The sequence below is a fragment of the Papio anubis genome, chromosome 11 (genome assembly GCF_008728515.1).
Source record: "Papio anubis isolate 15944 chromosome 11, Panubis1.0, whole genome shotgun sequence".
Classification (NCBI taxonomy): Eukaryota; Metazoa; Chordata; class Mammalia; order Primates; family Cercopithecidae; genus Papio; species Papio anubis.
The window spans coordinates 106892922-106912884 of NC_044986.1; the positions used below are offsets into that span (position 1 = coordinate 106892922).

General features: G+C 35.6%; 1 protein-coding gene across 1 annotated transcript in view; it reads right to left on the reverse strand.

Moving 5' to 3' along the window:
* MALRD1 (MAM and LDL receptor class A domain containing 1) overlaps positions 1-19963 on the reverse strand; it is a 682023-nt gene that overhangs the window by 567312 nt on the left and 94748 nt on the right. Inside the window, exons 11-12 of the mRNA XM_031652710.1 lie at positions 17443-17589; positions 8440-8537 (exon numbers count right to left, since the gene is read on the reverse strand). Of these exons, the coding sequence (XP_031508570.1) occupies positions 8440-8537; positions 17443-17589 (245 nt within the window). The remainder of the gene's footprint in view (positions 1-8439; positions 8538-17442; positions 17590-19963) is intronic.

Sequence of the window (19963 nt, forward strand, 5' to 3'; positions counted from 1 at the left end):
AATCTTCTCAATTCTCCTTTCCCCCAGATGTGTAACCCAGTCATGGCAGTACTATTGTTTCCATGGAAGTTTCCAGAATCCTTCTCTGACTTCTTATAAATCTGGGAGGTACACGTTGAGACTCAACATTAAAAATCAAGTATCACTATACATACTTGATGTTTCAAACAAGAAAAAGTTTCCTTAAAAATTATTTTTAGTTTAATTTTAAAAACTGTAATTAATACTTTATACTAATTTAGTCTCTGTGGTAACATTACCAAATTACTTGGAAGCTCACAGGGTACTGTTAATCAATAATTGAGCCAAGTAAGACAACATTCTTCGAGGGCAGGGAAGCTTAATCATTTCACTTCCTATTCACCATCAAGAATAACACAATCTAAAGGTTTGATGGCTTAACTACATAGTAAAGAGAATAGAGAGGATTATTCCAGGTGCTGATAGCAGTAGCCCTAAAATGAAATTCCATACTGTTACTGATTCAACCAATATTTACTGAGCACTTTCTAAGTACCTGGAGCTGTATGAGGCAAAAATTAATTCCCTCAATGTTGTTTGGATGATTCATTCTGTAAAATATGCCCACAAAACCTCCATTAAAACAAGTTCAGATATGCTGCAGTCAAATTTTTTTGCTTCTTCTGATTATCACATAACAGGTCCTAAGGCTGTATGTTTTAAAGAAAAACCCAACATTTAAAGATGAGGTCCCTCAAAAGTGGAACATTTCTCTTTAGATTGAGCGATATTTTTTCAGGTTTCTTATATTTTAAATTCTTTTTAAAAAATGTTTTCTTATTCATCATTGTGCTTTTATACTGATACATGGACAGATACTAGCGTATATATAGGCAAACCATGCATTTCACTGTTGAGACCCAATTCCAGTGATGAATGTTGACCGAAAAAGATGTTTTAAATGCTTAAAAAAAATTTTTTTTCATTTCATAACATCAAGTATTCTATTTGGTACAAATTTTTATCAATGTCTACTTAATTGTGACCACCTGATTTAAAAATTCTGATGGTTTAATTTCATTTTAGATTTTATTACTGTACTTACCTTAATTCACACCTTGACAGGTAAGTTAGAAACAAAAATAATGGAAATGTTTAATTAAATTCCATGGAAAGAGATGATTCATGTTTCTCAACTGCAATTAAATTTTAGATCCCTGCTATAAGTTTCACTATGTCCCAAGCTTGTAAATATGCAAAACACAGCTTGAAACCTAGTTGTACAAGAGATGTGCATGTCCCATTAGAATTTCGAGCTGTCAAACTGTCACTCAGTACATCACCAGTGTGAAGTTATTTTAATAGTGTATTAAGTATAAATGCCAATGGGATCCATATTCAATGGGATAAGAGCTCGGAACTTATATATAATTTACTTTTTTACAGAATTTGCATTATGGAGATTTAAATTCTTAAGTTATTAGATACCAAGAAATGTTCCATTATCTTTTCAATTTCTGAGGGTGAAATCACTGAACAAAAGTTATTGATACAGCTCACAATTTTTTTAAATTCATTGTTTTTTCTATTTACTTTTAGATTCAGGGGTACATGTGAAGATTTGTTACATAGGTAAACACATGTCACGGGGGCTTGTTGTACAGATTATTTAGTCACCCAGGTACTAAGCCTTGTACCCAATAGTTATCTTTTCTGCTCCTCTCCCTCCTCCACCCTCCCCACTAAAGTAGACCCCAGTGTCTGTTGTTTTCTTCTTTGTGTTCATATGTTCTCATTATTTAGCTCCCAACTTGTAAGTGAGAACATGTGGCATTTGGTTTTCTCTTCCTGTGTCAGTTTGCTGAGGAAAATGGCCTCCAGCTCCACCCGTGTTCCCACAAAAGACATGATCTTTTTCTTTTTATATGGCTGCATATTTCGTAGTACATATGTACCACTCTTTCTTTATACAATCTGTCATAGATGGGCATCTAGGTTGATTCCATGTCCTTGCTACTGTAAATAGTGCTGCAATGACCATTCACATGTATGTGTCTTTATGATAGAATGATGTCTTTTTTCTTTTTCTTTCTTTCTTTTTTTTTTTTTTTTTTTTTTTTTGAGACAGGGTTTCACTCCAGTTGTTCGGGCTGGAGTGCAGTGGCGTGTTCATGACTCACTGCAGCCTCAACCTCCCGAGCTCAGGTAATTCTCCCACCTCAGCCTCCTCAGTAATTAGGACTACAGGCATGCACCACCATGCCCAGCTTTTTTTTTTTTTTTTTTTTTTTTTTTTAATTTTCAGTAGAGATGAAGGTTTCACCATGTTACCCAGACTGGTCTTGAACTCCTGGACTCAAGCAATCCACCCACTTCACCTGCCCAAAGTGCAGGGATTACAGGCGTGAGCCACTGCCCCTGACCTACAGTAGAATAATTTCTATTACTCTGGGCATATATACCCAGTAACAGAATTGCTGGGTGGAATGGTTGTTCTGCTTTTAGCTCTTTGAGGAGTTGCCATACTGCTTTCTGCAATGGTTGAACTAATTTACACTCCTATCAACAGTGTATAAGCATCCCTTTTTCTCCACAACCATGCCAGCATGTTATTTTTTGACATTTTAATAATGGCCATTCTGACTGGTGTGAGATGGTATCTCATTGTGGTTTTGATTTGAATTTCTCTAATGATCAAATTTAAGTTATTGATACAAGCTGTGATTTCACACAAGCAGTACTCAAGTACGCAAACTCTGTGCCTCTCAGCCTGGTATATGCCAGTAGCAGAACACTAAACCTTAAACCCCAAATCATGAAACATGTCATAAATTCCTCACAGAATTTATTATAGTAATTTGTGTTTTCCAGGTATTCAGTTAATATGTATTGGGAAAAAAAGAAGAAATGAGTGGACTGTTAATATCGGTGCTTAAGTAAATGCCTGTAAACATTCAGAAATATATATAGAGAAAAAATAGACAGAGAGAGAGAGAGAGAGAGAAGAGAGGAAGAAAGATAATCTGTTCTATGTCAAAAAATGTATAAGGCATTATGGGTTCTTAGGGACCTTTGAGTCTTTTGGAGGAAGAGTGGCAAAAGAAAATGAGCATTTAATTATAATGAGCATAACTACAAAAGTGTGAAAATAGGGTGGTTATTAAATTTAAATTAATTAAAATGAAAATGAAAAATTCAGTTTCTCAGTTATGTTTTTGTTGTTGTTATTGTTGTTGTTGTTTTTGAGACAGAGCTTCGTTCTGTTGCCCAGGCTGGAGTGCAGTGGCGAAATCTCGGCTCACTGTAGCCTCCGCCTCCCAGGTTCAAGCAATTCTCCTGCCTCAGCCTCTTGAGTAGCTGGGACTACAGGCACGTGCCACCACGCCCGGCTAAGTTTTATATTTTCAGTAGAGATGGGGTTCCACCATGTTGGCCAGGATGATCTTGATCTCCTGACTTCGTGATCCATCCTCCTCGGCCTCCCAAAGTGCTGGAATTACAGGCATGAGCCACTGCGCCCGGCCTCTCAGTTATGTTTTAAATGCTCAATAGCTAGCTCTTTGTAGCTAGTAGCTACTATACTTAACATAGGGGACATTGTCCATCATCCCAGAATGTCGCATTAAACAGGTCTGCAAAGCATGTAAGTGAAAATGACACCAAACATTCAAATTTTATTTACTACTTGATCATTTTTAAAGGAAATTTTCTTGACGCATGCCTGAATCATTCAAAAGCAGTTAAGTAAAATGTTAACAAAAAGGGCTTGCTTTTATTTTTCTTGGGTCTCCACTAAGGCAGATTTTATATATAGTATGACTATATTCAAGACTTTGAATCAATGCATTCAAGAGAATTTCATGTGGTTAAAAAAGTTTCCAACAAAGCAGTTCTTTTTGAATATTGAAGACAAAAACGGAAGCTCCAATTATTTTATTTTTAATTGTATTCTTATGATTTTAAATTATTTCTATTTTTAAAGTATCTAAATATGTATATATTAAATCATATATTTTACTACTAAAGGAAAGAATATCTGGTGATTTACAGCAGTTATTGTATATGGGTAAGTACCTAAGCTGGAGAGGGGGTGACAGTCTTAGTTCCATTGGCTCTTGTTTCTGTACAGTGCCTCTGGGGCCTTGGACTCTCTGATACTTCAGTCTGGGACACCCAAGGTGTCCCAGGTCATGATTCAGAAGTTTAAAATGACACCCAAGGTCAGACTCAGAAGTTTAAAATGATTTCTTCCTTATTTTTCTGTTTTCTTTTTTTTTTTTTTTAATTTTGATCATCTCTTGTTGAAACTCTCCTCTTCAAATTTTCTGCCAATTTTTTCAACTTGCCTATGGCCTTTGTTCTAATTCCTTCTCAATCTCAGAGCTCCTTGGTCAGATCTTCATGGCCATTCTCTATTTTATTCCAAACCCTCAGCAAACTCTGCCTTCTCTGCTTCACATCAGACCCTTTACGCCTTCCTCAGTCTGTTTATTGCCACACTTATTGCACCTTTATAAGATCTAGAATATGAAGATACAGAAGAACAAGCGTAGCCAAAAAAGCAAAATAAATAAATGGGAGAAATGAAAAAAAAAATACAAGCTAAGATATCTACAGCGGCTCAAAATTCAGCTAGGAATAAGTATATATTGAAAGAGGGAATCATTCATCACATACATAAACACACAGACACACAAACACCTCCCTCACCATTACCATAGTGATTTTTATGGCTCCTAGTCAATTACACTTTTTCCTGGGCATTCTTTTCCTGAACAAGCTTACATTGAGGTTTAGAATCTTCAATAAAACAGAATCTGTTTTTCTAGTTTAAATGATTAATCTTCAGGTGCTTTGATGAACAGAGTGGAGAGAGAGCACCTGCTCGCCCTTTCCTCTGCAGACCGTCGCTTCCTCTAGAATCCATCAGCTATTGTAACATTGATCTTTGGATTAAACACAATGACCAGGGACTAGAGCACAACTGTACCATTCCAGGACATGCTCCAAAATTATTTTTTTTTCTAAATTGTTCTTTGACTCGAGTTCATTGTCCTACTTTGGGGACATTGTAAGACATGGCCTTTGAAAACTGCTTGAGATTTGTAAGTAGAGTATAATTATTATACTGGACTTACCCTCTTGTAGCTTGGAGCATTTTACACTGAATTGCTGTCAGTATCCCCCACTAAACTACATTTTATTAGAGCAAGTATGTGTTTAGGTTGTTGCCATTATATTCCCTGCATCAAGGACTGTAATCAACACACAGTAGATAAGCAATATATATGTGTTGGATCGTAGGCATAATGTTTACTTTCGTATCATAGCAAGCACTCAGAGGAGAAGTCTCAGAATAACTATTTTTAGTTTTGTTTTTTTCTTTTTACTTCCTTGAATCTGAACCACATGTGGCCCTCTCTTCATTGGCAGACTCAAATGTGTAGGCTGGCCCTAATAAACCTTACTTTGGGATCCAACCCATCTCTGGTTTCATCTACCTTTGTCCTGATTTTACTGAAGGAATATTAATGTAATTGTAAAACAAGTTGGAGAACTAAAAACAAAACAAAGATCAATAGATGAACATACAAATTTTGAAAGCAACAGCTTCATATTATCCATCTTCCTGTATTTAATTGTGAAGTCCTAAAAGTAAGAGATTATGTTATTTACACAGTAACTCAAATATGAGAATTCAGAAAATATTAGTATCCACATTAATTCCCTTCATACTTTATGTTTCCTAGTTAATTGTAAACAGTAGCAGCATTTCAACAGCATAAGATAGAATAGCTTTGGGCTTCCTCGTGTTCTGTTAGTCCTATCTCATATTTCAAAGAAAAATGCCAATTTTCCACTAGTGGCTGAAGGGACTTTTGAAGCGTAAATTAAAGTCCGCATCTTGAACAATGATTAGCTGCAGGAACAACTGTCCATGCTGATGTCATGTGTTGGCCACATATAAAGTACAAGGTAATCCATGTAAACTGGCCCTAAAATTGTGCTGTTAAAGATGGCAACTCACAAGAAAGCTCAAGTTGCTTTAAAGTCCTTTCAAAAAAAGAAAAAATTCTTAACTGTATCAGCCTGACAGTATTATATAGGGAAAATATATATATATATATACTTTCAGAAAATGAAGACTTTAATCGTGTCAAAGTACCCCACACTGGTTATCTCACTGCTTGACTCTACTACCTTATAATGAAGAACACTGGTTCCATGAAAGCACTATTAATACGTTCCAATTCAGAGGACTGGCTAGATTTTCCAATTACCCAAGAAGGTAAGAATTTGTTTTGTTTGCTTATTCTGTAACTTTTATGTAAGAAAATATCACATATTGCCACAAACTTATAAAAACAGTCATATTATAGTCTTAGAAAAAATCCTGAGAACCTTAGCTATGTGTATCTCAGACTATCAATAACATTCTCCTACAGTCTAGTCCTACTTCCTAAACTGGAAAGCATTATAAAGCAACTCAAATATCCTTCCTGCTAACTCAAAGACTCCTAAAATTCAAGCACATAGAGAAAAGCAAGAAAAACAAATATCTCTTCTGGCAGTCTGTAGTGGCTCCTTGAAACAGTCTCAGTTTTTCAAAAACCAAGGCAAACCATGAAGTCAGCATCCACAGCCTTTAGAAATCGAAGCCTTGGTTTCAACATAAACTAGCAAGCACTCAAAGTGTCCATGACAGCATTTTCACTGAGAACCCACCTAAATAACACCCTCAACCCCAACTAAGTCACAAATTTAAGCAAAAATTAAGTGTCCTTAAGTGGAAACAATTATAAACTGAAACTCAATCCCGGCGACCACAAATCAATGGCTATCAGGAAGCATACAATGAGAGGAAATATAGATTACCTTTTAAAATCATATACATACGTTTGATTTCTCAGGGACTCTAGGTGAGTCATAGGAATTTCTAATACACTCTTAATATCTTCAAATTTGTGTAAAGCAGGCAGAATTAACACATCGTATTCCTTTATATTCAATTTCTTCTATATAACTGACATTCGTGGTCTCATCACATTAATGTATGACCTTGAATTAAATCTAAGTTAGCTTGTACTTTCAAAGAACAAGTGCTTCTGGACTTCTGGATTTTTCCCTCCAAAAAAAAAAAAAAAAGGAAAAAAAAACCTCTATATCTATCTTTCTCTTTTTCTGTCTATCTTATAGGATTTAATTAAAATAAAGAGGTGGGAATGGGTAAAAGGCATTTGGATAAAATGGAAATGGAGACCAGGCAGTTGTTTTAACTCTTATTCTCACAAAGAAATGGGAAGAAACAAAAAAAAAAAAAAAAGAAAGGAAAAGAAAGTATCTTTAGGACTTTAAAGTATCTATGGGACATCACTATTAAGAACTCAGGACACTCCCACTTAGACTTATTCCAAACTCAAAGTATAATTAGGTTTATACCTGGGAATAATATGTCACTTATCACCAGGGATGCCCAAGCAAATTGCTGTAACACTACACTTACAGGCAGTGAATGTACTGTGTGGCACTACTGATCTCTTCAATATTTTCTGACAAGTAAAGATCAAAAAATGAGCTGAAATCCTAAGGGCGAGAGGCATGTTGGAGCTCTCAAAAGGACTGAAAACAAGACAAGTTGAATAGAGACCTCTGATTTAGGTGTTACTTTTATGGAAAGCAAACAAATTATGTTGACTGAATTAAGATTATATTTGGTACATATATACCAATATTTGGTACAAACATTGTTTACCTATTATGTACCAAATATTTTGCCAGGTGCTTTATTTAATCACATTTTAATCCTTGTCATTATTCCATACAATCGTGTATGCTTCCAGTGTAAATGCTGACATTTAATCCATAGAATCATGTATGTTTCTGGTGTAGACACTAAGTCTCAAAAGGAATATACAATTTGTCTGAGCCACAATTACAAAGTGGCAAAAGAGACCTGAGCCAAGTCTGACTCGTCCGTCCTCTCTAATATGCTGCTGAAATAAAAAGAGTATTTCACTGCTTGGTTTGTGTTTACCTGGCACCAGAGGACTCATTTGAAAAACTCAAATTTCAGTAAATATAATCATTTTTTCTGTATACATTTATCTTTACTTATCCATTCATCTTTCTTTCAACAAACACTTATTTAACTGACTTTATTTTTCTCAATGCACATTGTTGGCCAAACATTTTGGCAATATGTATCCACAGCTTTAGATTATTGAAATGACTGTGTGAAAAGAATATAAAATAACAGAAAGCTTCTTTAATAGCCGCCCCCAAAGAATGGTGCCAGTTACGTGTTACAAATGGTCTTTTAGAAGGACATGGCATTTCGTGTTGAAATAGCGCATATAAATCTCTTAATTCATCATTAAAGTGATAGTAAAACATGGCAGGCATTTACTAGCAGAATAACCCAAGCCCAGCGATTTACAACCACAGAATGGCCAATGGAAATTCAGAACAGTTGATTACCTGACATGGGTTAGAGGCAGTGAGCAATTTTGTAAGAACAGGACTTCCAAGCTTGGCCACCCCAGGGGAGTGCTGTGCCTCCAAATAAATAAATGATCCTGCAAAAACAAAGGGAAAGTCATACGGATACAAGTTCTCTTACACACTTAGCTGTTCTTTGCTCCAGAATCTTATCCTTGCACATGTTAAACTATCAATTAGATAAGGAAAATTACATTTTTACATATTTACTATTATGGTTGGTAGATAACAAATAGCATTTATACATGTATAACATTAAATACCTAAAATAACATTTAATCAATTAAAACAAGCTCTTGATCCAAATCACCTGAACAAACATTTTTATTGGCTTCATTTATGTCATAGAGTTTGACATCAAATTAAATGAAGCTTCTAAGCTGAAATTAGATATTCAACATGCCCTTCATGAAATACCCACAAGAGCTTTATTTTTTAGTTTCCTCACAAAGTACTGAAGGATATGAGCTTATGGAATGAATTTTAGTTTCTCAGGTTTGACATTGTTGTCTGTGCTAGAGGGGATGAAAGCTTAATTAAAGATCTAATCTGAACATTAACAAAATAACCGCTTTTAGATTTTAACTACGACGGATGAGCTCATAGCAAATGTGCAGGGGATAACATCTCTCAGCAGCTTAAAAGATCACATGTTCGGAGCTGCTGTCTGGGGTAGTTTCACTGAATATTGAAGACTTACAAGGAAGGCTATACCCAAGAATGTCAAAGTCTGATCCTGCCCTTTGATAATCACAATGATGGGCAATTTGGAAAACCAACCATTTTCACTGGAAAATACCATATTCAGAGAGTGATTTTCCTAGAGACAAGTTAATGCTGACTGCACAGAAAGGAAAGGATTTAGAATTAGAATGTATTATTTTATAGACTCCACCATGTGTTAAACCAAACAACCAAGGGTGTGAGTCAGCAGTGCCATCTTTGAGTAGGAAAAATATAAACCCAAGTTTATATTGTTTTTAAACCTCAAAACCAACTTGGAAAGATAAAGATTATTGTTCCCAAATTCCAAACTATGGGTAATGGAAACAGCATATGCAAGCAAGTTCATTAAATTCTCTATGCTTCACCTAGAAAGGAAAAGAGTAGAAAAAGGTCACTTTGAAAAATTCTTCCACCTAAAAACGCTCAGGTTTAGGTAAAATTCAACTGAATATTTTTAAAAAGACAATCCAAATTCTAAAAACAAATGAACCAGTATTCAAAGACCTTACTCCTCCAGTCATTTAAAAGAATATACACGATTTCAAACAAGCAGTTAATGAAGGTGAGAACACGTACACATTAAGACACCAAAATCTGAAAGGAGCAAAAAGTCTGAATAAATCATTTAGACAACAAAAGTAACTGAAAAAGTAATGAAAAGAAAACCTAACAAGAAATGTATGGTGCCACATCTGAGTTAAATTTAATTTTCTTTCTTTTCTTTTCTTTTTTTTTTTTTTTTCCTGAGACAGGGTCTGGCTCTGTCACCTAGGCTAGAGTGCAGTAGCATGATTATGACTCACTGCTGCCTGGAACTCCCGGGTTCAAACAATCCTCCAGCTTTAGCCTCCCACTGGGACTGCAAGAGCACACTACCACATACAGCATATTTTTCCATTTTTTTTGTAGGGACAGAGTCTCAAACTCCTGACCTCAAGCAATCCTCTTGCCTTGGTCCTTCAAAGTGCTTGGATTTCAAGCATGAGCCACTGTACCTGGCTCCCTATTTAATTTTTAAAAAACAAACATTTGCAACATTATTCGAGGAACCTCAGATCTTAGAAAAATATGCAGAGCTTCCTGATTCATTTTAGGTTGCCAGAATATCTTTAATTTTTAATAAAACTGATGAAAACAGGACAAAATTTAAAACTCTAGAGAGTAACCTCACTTGTGAGCATAGGAACAAATATTCTAATTAAAATGATATCGAATAAATTTGAAATCATTATCCAAAAATAGTGTGTCTTGATTAATCTGAGCCTTCTGAGAATGGAGGTTTGGTTTAATTTAGGAGCTCGGTCACCACATTCAATTACATCAACAAAATGAAAGTATCAAGTCATAGAATCCTATCTAAATGTTGAAAAGACTATGGAAAACCAGTGAACAATTTCAAGTCACAAACCTTAATAAAACAAAAGGAAATAATTAAATAAAGACTAATGAACAACCCCAAAATAAATAGCATTCTAAATGGCAAATGACAAAACAATAATTAAAATGAGAAATGACATAATATATTTCTGTCATAATTATCAATTAGAGATAATAGTAGACAATATATATTATCTTAGACTAATATTATCTTAAAGGTCTGGTGAATGTAGAAGCCAAGGAAATAAAACATCTAGTAGACATTATAGAAAGAGAGAGGCAAATTTCTCATGTTTTACCAATATTATAATTGTAAAAATGGAAAGCCAAAGTATTATATTTTTTATAATTATAGTATCATTTAAACAATTTGGCAAGCTAAATGGAAACAGGTATGCTATAAAATTACTTCTCTTAACTTAGCAGTAAGTTTCTAGATATAGAAACAGCAAGAAAAGTCCAACTCCTGATAGCAAAATTAACTTTTTTTAATGTAGGAATAAATTTAACAGAAAAGGGACATGATTTATATGAAGAACATTAAAAACTTTGTGAAAGACTACAAACTCCCTGGTTAGATGAAAAGAGATAACATGTTTCTAGATGGAAAGATAATAGAATTAAAATATGAAGTTACTGACCATTGATTGAGAAGCTAAATGCTATCCTACGATAATTTTAACCAAATATTTAGAAAGTTGATAATACTGTGTTAAAATTAATATGTGCAGGTAAGGGGTATAGAGAGCCTAAACTCTGACCACAGGCCCAGGGACTTCTAGGAATATGTCCCTTGATTTATCTTCCTATAAGTCTGCTCTAAACAATGAACCAAGTTGGAGAAATGTGGAATTTAGCAATTGTATTCCCGGTAACAGCAAGGAGTTTACTTCTGGTAATCAGAATTGTTTATTGTAAAACTCTTACACACCCACATATCCCAGAGGGGCTATGTGATCCACACAATATAAAAATTAAAGGAGGGAGTGAATAGTCTCCCTGGGTTAAAGTGTTCACATCTGGCTCGACCTCATCTTCTGCACAACATGCATCCTTGTTAATGCACGGGCCTAAAAGTAACACCTCACATGTTTTGAGAACATTAGAGGCCAGTCTCTATAACTTTTACAAATGCAAAAGTTATAACCAAGCATTACCATATAGAATGAAGAAATAAATAATAAATAAAACTATTCCAATTACGTTTGGTTCCGGAGTGCAAGAGGGGTTTAATATTTAAAAAATCAATTTACCTTATAGACAAAAAAGATAATCTGACAATCATATGATCATAATAAATGCTGAAAAATATTGAAAATTTTTAACATACATTCAATTTTTTTATTTTTTTTAAAAGTACACTCTGAATAGAAGGGAGCATTCTTATATGATAAAGAATACAATTTTTCAGTAAGAATGGAACTTAAGGTTCAACTATTGACAGCTTTTCCTCTGAGACAGAAATAAGACAAGTCTAGCAGCTATCACCAGTTCTATTCAACACATTCTAGAAATTCTATCCAGTACATAAAACAACAAAAGAAAAATAGAAATGTTAATATTTAGAAAAAAGGAAATAAAATTGTCATTATTTGCAGACAAAATAATTGTGATCCTAGAAAATAAAATATATATATATATAAGTTCTTAACTACGATAAATAAAATTACCAAGGCCACTGGATACAAGGTCAATATTTTCTATAAAAAATGCATTTCTATATGTCAGCAATAATTAAAATAAGAAGTTCTTTAAATATAACATTTATAATAGCACAAAAACCTAGGAAAATATTAGCAAAAGATTTTCAAAATCTCTACACTGAAAGTTGTAAAATATTATTTAGTAAAATTAAAGAACCCAAATAAATTGATACATTGGAAACATTTGAAAAAAATATTTTTCAGTGAAATGCAAATAAATATTACATATGAGAAAGCATTGTATACCCATTAATTGGAAATTTTTAAAGAGAATTATAATGCCTCTTGCTGGTAGGAAAATAGGAAAAAGTACTCCCATTTTGCCACTGAAAATTGAAGTACTAAAGTTTCAGGGGAAATGAATCTATAAATATTTATTGAAAGTATAAATACATATCTTGATTTAAAAATATAGGAATCTCACTCCTAGTTATCTGTTGCATAAAATCGAAAGTATCCTACGTGAGGAAATGTGTAGAATAATAAATTTGAAACACTGTCATAATATTGATGTCACTGGATAGGGGAATGGCTAGATACATTATAGTATATCCAAATCAAATAAATTTAGCTAAATAAACAAACATGAATTAAACTTCTTCTGATTCCAGGTAACACTGAGTATCACAGACCACATTTTATCTTCTGTCTTAAACTAGCAAAAAAAATTAGATAAAAGCATATTTAGCATGGATTGTCAAATACAGGACGTTGAGAATGCAAGATAGTGACAGATCACAGGATAGTGATCTCTGAGAGACGGGAAACAAATGAGTTAGGTCCTGTAATTTCCACAGCTTACTGCCTAGATGGAGTTTCCAGGTGCCTGTGCAGAGGGGAAACACAGGAGTGTGGTGGTCTCCTCGAGTTGAAACAGATAGAGTCGGTGCTTTGGGGAGACCCACATGGGTAGAATTCGTAAGACAGAGTGCCAGCTGCCCCTTTCAGGTACTGGAGCTTTGTAAAGACAGCAAGCTCCGGAGATCTGCAGACAGTCCCCCCTAAATCGCCATGTAAGGACCAATCGTGTGCATGGATTGGAGAAAACTACCTGAGTCTGGGGATAAAAACACCCGAAATGGATAGCTGGAACATTTCCTGAAGGTCACAGAAAGTCAGGAATGGTGGAGTTCTCTTACCACCCAGAGTCCAAAAAAACAGACATAGGCATTGGATAGAGAACTCAAACCAAACACTTGTGCCCAGACAAAAACACATATGCAAATTTGACAATGTTTTTACTCATATTCGACAATATTTGGAAACAATCCAAGTGTCCTTCAGCTGGTTAGTGGATAAATGAAGTATGGTTCATCCACACAATGGACCCAACTACTCAGCAGTAAAAAAGGAAGGAACTGTGGCTGAAGCCAGTGACATGGATGAGTCTCAAGTCCTTTATGCTAATTGAAAGAAGGCAGAATCGAAATGCTACATATGATATGATTCCATTTTCAAGACATTCTGGAATAGGCAATACAGTAGGGATAGAAATCAGACCATTGGTGTCGGTGGTTGGAAGTGGGAGAATCACTGAGTATAAAATGGCACTGAACAACGTGTGGGGCAGGAATAGAATTGTTTTATATCTTCATTTTTGTGATGGTTACACAATTGTATATGTTTGTTAGAACTCAGTGAACTGTACACTAAAATGGTTGAATTTTACATTTAACCAATACTTTACCATAAAAAAATGGAAAAAAAAGACAGTATTTGATGACTTGGAGCAACTGCCATAAGCTATCTTTAGTAACAAGACAATAGTTACAAGATAATATATTTCTTATAAAATAAACAATCATAGAAACACATATAATTTTGAATATGTATGTATCTACTATGTATATATCTGTGTGGGACTATATGAACTTAGATAAAAGTGGCAGATAATTAACATGAGTTGCCTACTTTGATGGAAATTTAACAGAGTAGGAATAGTAAGGTAGAAACCAAGCAAAAAAGGAAGGAAGGAAATTCGAGACTTAATTACACACATATGCACAAAAACTACATAATTATCAACATATTCAGCCTGGTCAACACGGTGAAACCTCTGGCTCTACTAAAAATACAAAAACAAAAAATCAGCCGGGCGTGGTGGTGTGCACCTGTAGTCCCAGCTACTTGGGAGGATAAGGCAGGAGAATTGCTTGAACCTGGGAGGTGGGGTTTGCAGTGAGCATAGATCACACCACTGCACTCCAGCCTGGGCAACTGAGTGAGACTCTGTGTTAGACAGACAGACAGACAGACAGATAGATAGATAGATAGATAAAAAGAAAGAGAGAGAAAGAAAAAAGAGAAAGAAAGAAAGAAAGAAAGAAAGAAAGAAAGAAAGAAAGAAAGAAAGAAAGAAAGAAAGAAAGAAAGAAAGAAAGAAAGAAAGAAAGGAAGGAAGGAAGGAAGGAAGGAAGGAAGGAAGGAAAGGAAAGGAAGGGAGGGAAAGAAAGAGAGAGAGAGAAAGAAAGAAAAAGTTTTAAAAGCTGCAATCTATGTTTAAGGCTCTAAGAACAAAATGAACTAGAACTTCACTTTCTTAGATATCAGAACTATTAGGCTGCCTCTGACTCTACCAGAAATTTCCATTTCACTTTCCTTTCTCTTCCTGGTCCTTTTTTTTTTTTTTCAATTCTCCTCCTCACTTGCAATTTAAAACCACTACTGATTCTCTTTAAGGTTTGATCATGGCAATCCTAGGTAAAGAAATGCTGACTCCGTGATCCAGATACACATATATATATTTATTGGCCCTTTCTAAAATGAGAAAGACTGAGTTTTTGTCCCTCACACTCTGGGTGAGACCAGCTGCCCCTAGTTTTATCAGTCATATTGTTATCTTTCACTATTCTTCATCTCACCAGAAAAGAATGAGTCTTTCAGCATCTAACACAGGGGCTCTACTAGAATCTTTTTAATGCAAATCATAGTTATGTAGTAATTATAAGACAGTAAGAGATTAAAGGTGAATTATAAACATATTTTCTAATTGTCTTATCTGCTGCTATTCCTAGTCTTATTAGAATGGACAACAAATACCTATTAATATTTATGGAGCTCTTACTATATGAAAAACCTTCACAGGTGTTATTTCATTTAATCCTCATGACAACTCCACAGGGAAGCTACTTTTCTTTTCTCTATTTTCTATCTAATAAAACTGAAGCACCCTAGCATTTAGACATGGGTGCAGTGTCAACATCCTGACAGAACCCTGGGCAGCCCGTGCTCTTCCCTAACTGACTACGGTAGTGCTCACAACAGACCACCATGACACACTGCCTGCACAGCTTCCCTTTGGGAAACACTGCCTTGGCTTAGGCCTTCGTCATCTCTCACTGATATTTCTTCAGCACATCCATGTTTTTTTCCACCCCAGCCTTTCACCTTCTCCATTCCCCTCATCTCAGCCAGAACAGTCGTTTAGAGCAAATTTGATCAGCAAAATTGGTCACGTGCTTTAATATGACTACCTGGGTCACCATCATCCTGCAGACACATTTCCAATTCCTCAGCACTCTCTAGAGTCCCCTTCCTTCCTCTCCTGTTTCATCACTTCTGTTCTCCTGTCCAATCATACATGTCTTTCATCCCTAACTACTCCCATCTTTCTGCCCTCTTTTGGGATTCTTTCCTCCAATTAGGATATGATCCCTCCCACCTCTCTTTGGTTCTGCCTTCTCTCCATAATTCCTTACTTCTGGCTCCCCGACTACTTTTCATTTCCCTTCAGTGCTCAGTTCAGGAGTCATTTCCTTCGGTAAGGCATCTCGGATTCATCTGAATCATCTTCCATCCCTCTTAAAGCATCCTCATAACTGACTGCAATTCCTTGCTTATCTACTTCAGTTACCAGACTCAGACCACCTCAAAGGCAGGGATCATGGTGTCCATCTTTGTGCATCCAGGTATTGTATATGCTATATATTTAATAATTGACTTGAACAGAAGAAAAGAAGTAAAATATTATATAAGTTTAGAGAAAATGTGCTGTTAATACATAGTTCCAATGATTTATAGTCCCCTATCTATTTTAAACTTTAAACTTAATATAGTCTGCCACAAATCTTAAAGAAATGAGTCATGGCACAAAAGCAAAAATTAAGAACTTACCACACTGTTAAACAACAAACTGGGTTTACGGCTGTAGCCAACAGACGGATGGTTAAATTCTCCCACCCCATCCCCTAGTACCCTCACCCACTACCACCAACCCTAATTTCCAATGGCTGTAATTAAAAATATGATCAATACTTATTTTTTATATAATTCTTTGGAAGTCTGAAAGAAGAAACAAATAGGATAATGTTCCATGAGGCTGAAAGATGATCTACAGTACAAGTACAGTTGTGCTATTATAAGGCTGGCCAGGTGTGGTGGCTCACTCTTATAACCCCAGCAGTTTGGGAGGCTGAGGTGAGAGGATTGCTTGAGGCTAGGAGTTCGAGATCAGCCTGGGCAACACGGAGAGACAGCGTCTTTACTTAAAATATATACATTTAAGAAGTAAAATTAATATGATGCTAACTTATATGGGGAATGACATCCGATGATAAATGTAAACAAAACAAAAAAGAGAACAAACCCTTTCTGTTTTATTGGTGTTTCACAGATACTTATTGGAATACCACAGGTAGTTATGGTTCCTATTTTAAGAGGATATGTAAACACTGGAATGACGGTTAAAAATATATATGTGGAAGAATAAGACTGTTTGTTATAAAGAAGCATGAAGAGTGATTAAATTGCATTCAAGTATTTGTAGATTTATGTTACAGATAGTGCTAAATCTCTGTTCTCAGTTCCCAGAAACAAGATTAGACTATTTTTCTTCCTGTTTTGAAAAAACTGGATTGCTCTAAAAAGAAGGCAAGTCTACTGTACTCGATTCTGGGCAACTTGAGAAAATGATCAGAAAACTTTTCCACCTCTTTATGCCTTTAACCCAATCTTATAAAAATTGCAACAACAAAAATGTTGGTGATTAAAACAACGCTCCTTTCAGGGAACTCAATTACCCACTAATTATTAACTTGGTCAGGAGGTTTTAAAGCAAGACAAACTAGAGTTCCATGTATATAGCCTACAGAGGAAAAATGAAAATACATAGTATCATCATCCCACAACATGCAAGAAAGAAAACTAATTTTTTTTCTTAAAGAGGAAAATGTCCTACCATGATTTATGTTTGCTGTGTGATCAGCTGCAGGGAAGTGGTGCTCTCCACCATTCAATCCTTTCATCAGCTTCCAGTGTGAATCTTCTGTGAGAAATCGCTCCCAGCCACAGAAACCCGACTCAAAGTCACAGGTGAGATGCTTTGCTGTTACACGTGGAAGAGAAAAAGGTGAGGAGAAACGAAGAGCATGCAGGGAAACACTGCTCTGCATTAGCTAATCATCTTAGGAGGCCTGCAAAATTATTCTTCTTGGTAGTGAATGTTCTCTGATTATTAGAATAGCTTGCCTTTATCCAGTCCCACACCATATCCCAGGTGCTGTGTGAGGCATGACCCTTCCACATGCTTCTATCTGTAAGTCTGGTACATTTCATTCCAGTTGGCCATTTCCATTGTATTTAATCATGCAAGGTGGAACTCCAGAGCTTTTCAGGGAGTAACTAATTTGCTTGCCCAGTATAAACCTGCTGAGATGGTAGTTTAAAGGAAGAAAATCCATTGGGAAGGGGGAAATTTAAATTAATTCTGGACATGCAAACAACTTGAGGTCAGCATCTCAGTATTCATTTTATTATTCTATCCTAACACTTTCTCAAAAAAAAAAAAAAAGCCTAGCCGTTTTGGAATTGCAGGTAAATTAGATATGCTGAACTGAGCTTGTGTTATCTTTTGTCTTTTTCTTTTTTTTTTCAGGCGGACTCTCGTTCTGTCACTCAGGCTAGAGTGCAGTGACACAATCTCGGCTCAATGGCTCAATGCAATCTCCACCTCCTGGGTTCAAGCAATTCTCCTGCCTCGGCCTCCCAAATAGCTGGGATTACAGGCACATGCCACGATGCCCGAATATTTTTTGTATTTTTAGGAGAGACAGTGTTTCACTATGTTGGCCAGGCTGGTCTTGAACTCCTGACCTCAAGTGATCTGCTCATCTTGGCCTGCCAAAGTGCTGGGATTACAGGCATGAGCCACTGTGCCCAGCCTGAGCCTGTCTTCACTTAATACATAACTCAAAAGTTGCCAAGTACTTAATTTCCTCCATTTATCATAAAAGAACTGGTTCTAGAGAAAGTCGGTGTTTGGAGCATACTTTATAGGCATCTTTTACAGCTTTGACACCAGATTTATGAGAGAAAAATAGACAGTTTCATAAGACTGGGCATTCAACTAGAAAGCCTAATAGCTTGATTTGTGCTTTCAAGAAATTCATTTTTATGTGCTTAAATTTCATTTTCCTAAAATAAGAATCATAGTATCAGACTATCTTAGATAGTACTTTTGGGGAAAAATTAATACAATTAATTTATAAGCTTATTCCTAAATATTCCTCTTTATGCTGAGGCACTTTTCAAACAGTGGGGGAGAAAAGGAGAATTAAATTGATTGTCAGAAAACATCCAAATTTTTGACAGGATTCCTAAGATCTTCATGCTATCGTCTTTAATAACAATAAAAAGAGCCGTACTACCACTGAGTTCTAAGTATGTAGCAGGTATTTTACACATATTACCCTTAATTCTTACACTCTACATAGTAAATGCCATTTCCTAAAAGAGAAAATTGGAACTCAGAACACGAAGCAACTTGCCTGTGGTACATTTTAGTAAATGAGACATCGAGACTTTGAACCTGACACCAAAAGCTCATACTATGAAGCCTCCTTAAACCAGGAACTCTGTTTCATAATTTAAAAGATTCCATTGCCATGGGTTTGCTTCTGACCATTATATTCAACTTGTAAATTTTAAATAATATGGCCAATTTAACTAGCATATCGAATAAGCTCACTATATCCTAATAATCAAAGCATCTTCAAATCTCCGTAAATAGGGACACCTGATTTTATGACCACATATTTTTACCCCTGATATGTCAACTATTAAAACATTGAAGTGTGGTATGCAAATGATAATGCCACTTCCAATTTCTCTACATGCAAATTGAACCTTTAGATCTGAAAGCCATGCTTGTTAGACAGTCATAGAATAGACAGTGGGTCTTCCATATCTGTGGGTTCCTTGTTGCAGATTCAACCAATTGTGATTCAAAAATATAGTATTAGCAGAATGTGTAACCTGCAGATACAAGGGCTGACTTTTCCCCGGGGCTCAACTTCTCCAGGAACTTAAGCATTCATAGATTTTGGTATAACATTTCTTTCATTACAAATGAATATTATTTTTTTCCTCTAAATGGATTTATCTACAAATAAAAAACAACTAAATCGACTACAGTATAGTAACAAAAACATGCTGCATATCGCCTAATGGTGCACTGATATGACAAGGAAGTGCAATTTGCCCATATACCGAGCTGGAAATCTATTGCTCTTGGCTATGTTTTTCTTTTCTCAGGTGTCTACACAATTTATTGGATATGGTTGTTGACAAAACATTACTCCCCATGGGAGAGTGCCTTTTGTTTTTTGACACAATCTTGAAAACTTATAACACAGCTGTGACTTTCTCCTTGGGCATTCACAGAACCCTCTGGTCTAATCCTTTGGTCCTCTGTGAGCTCT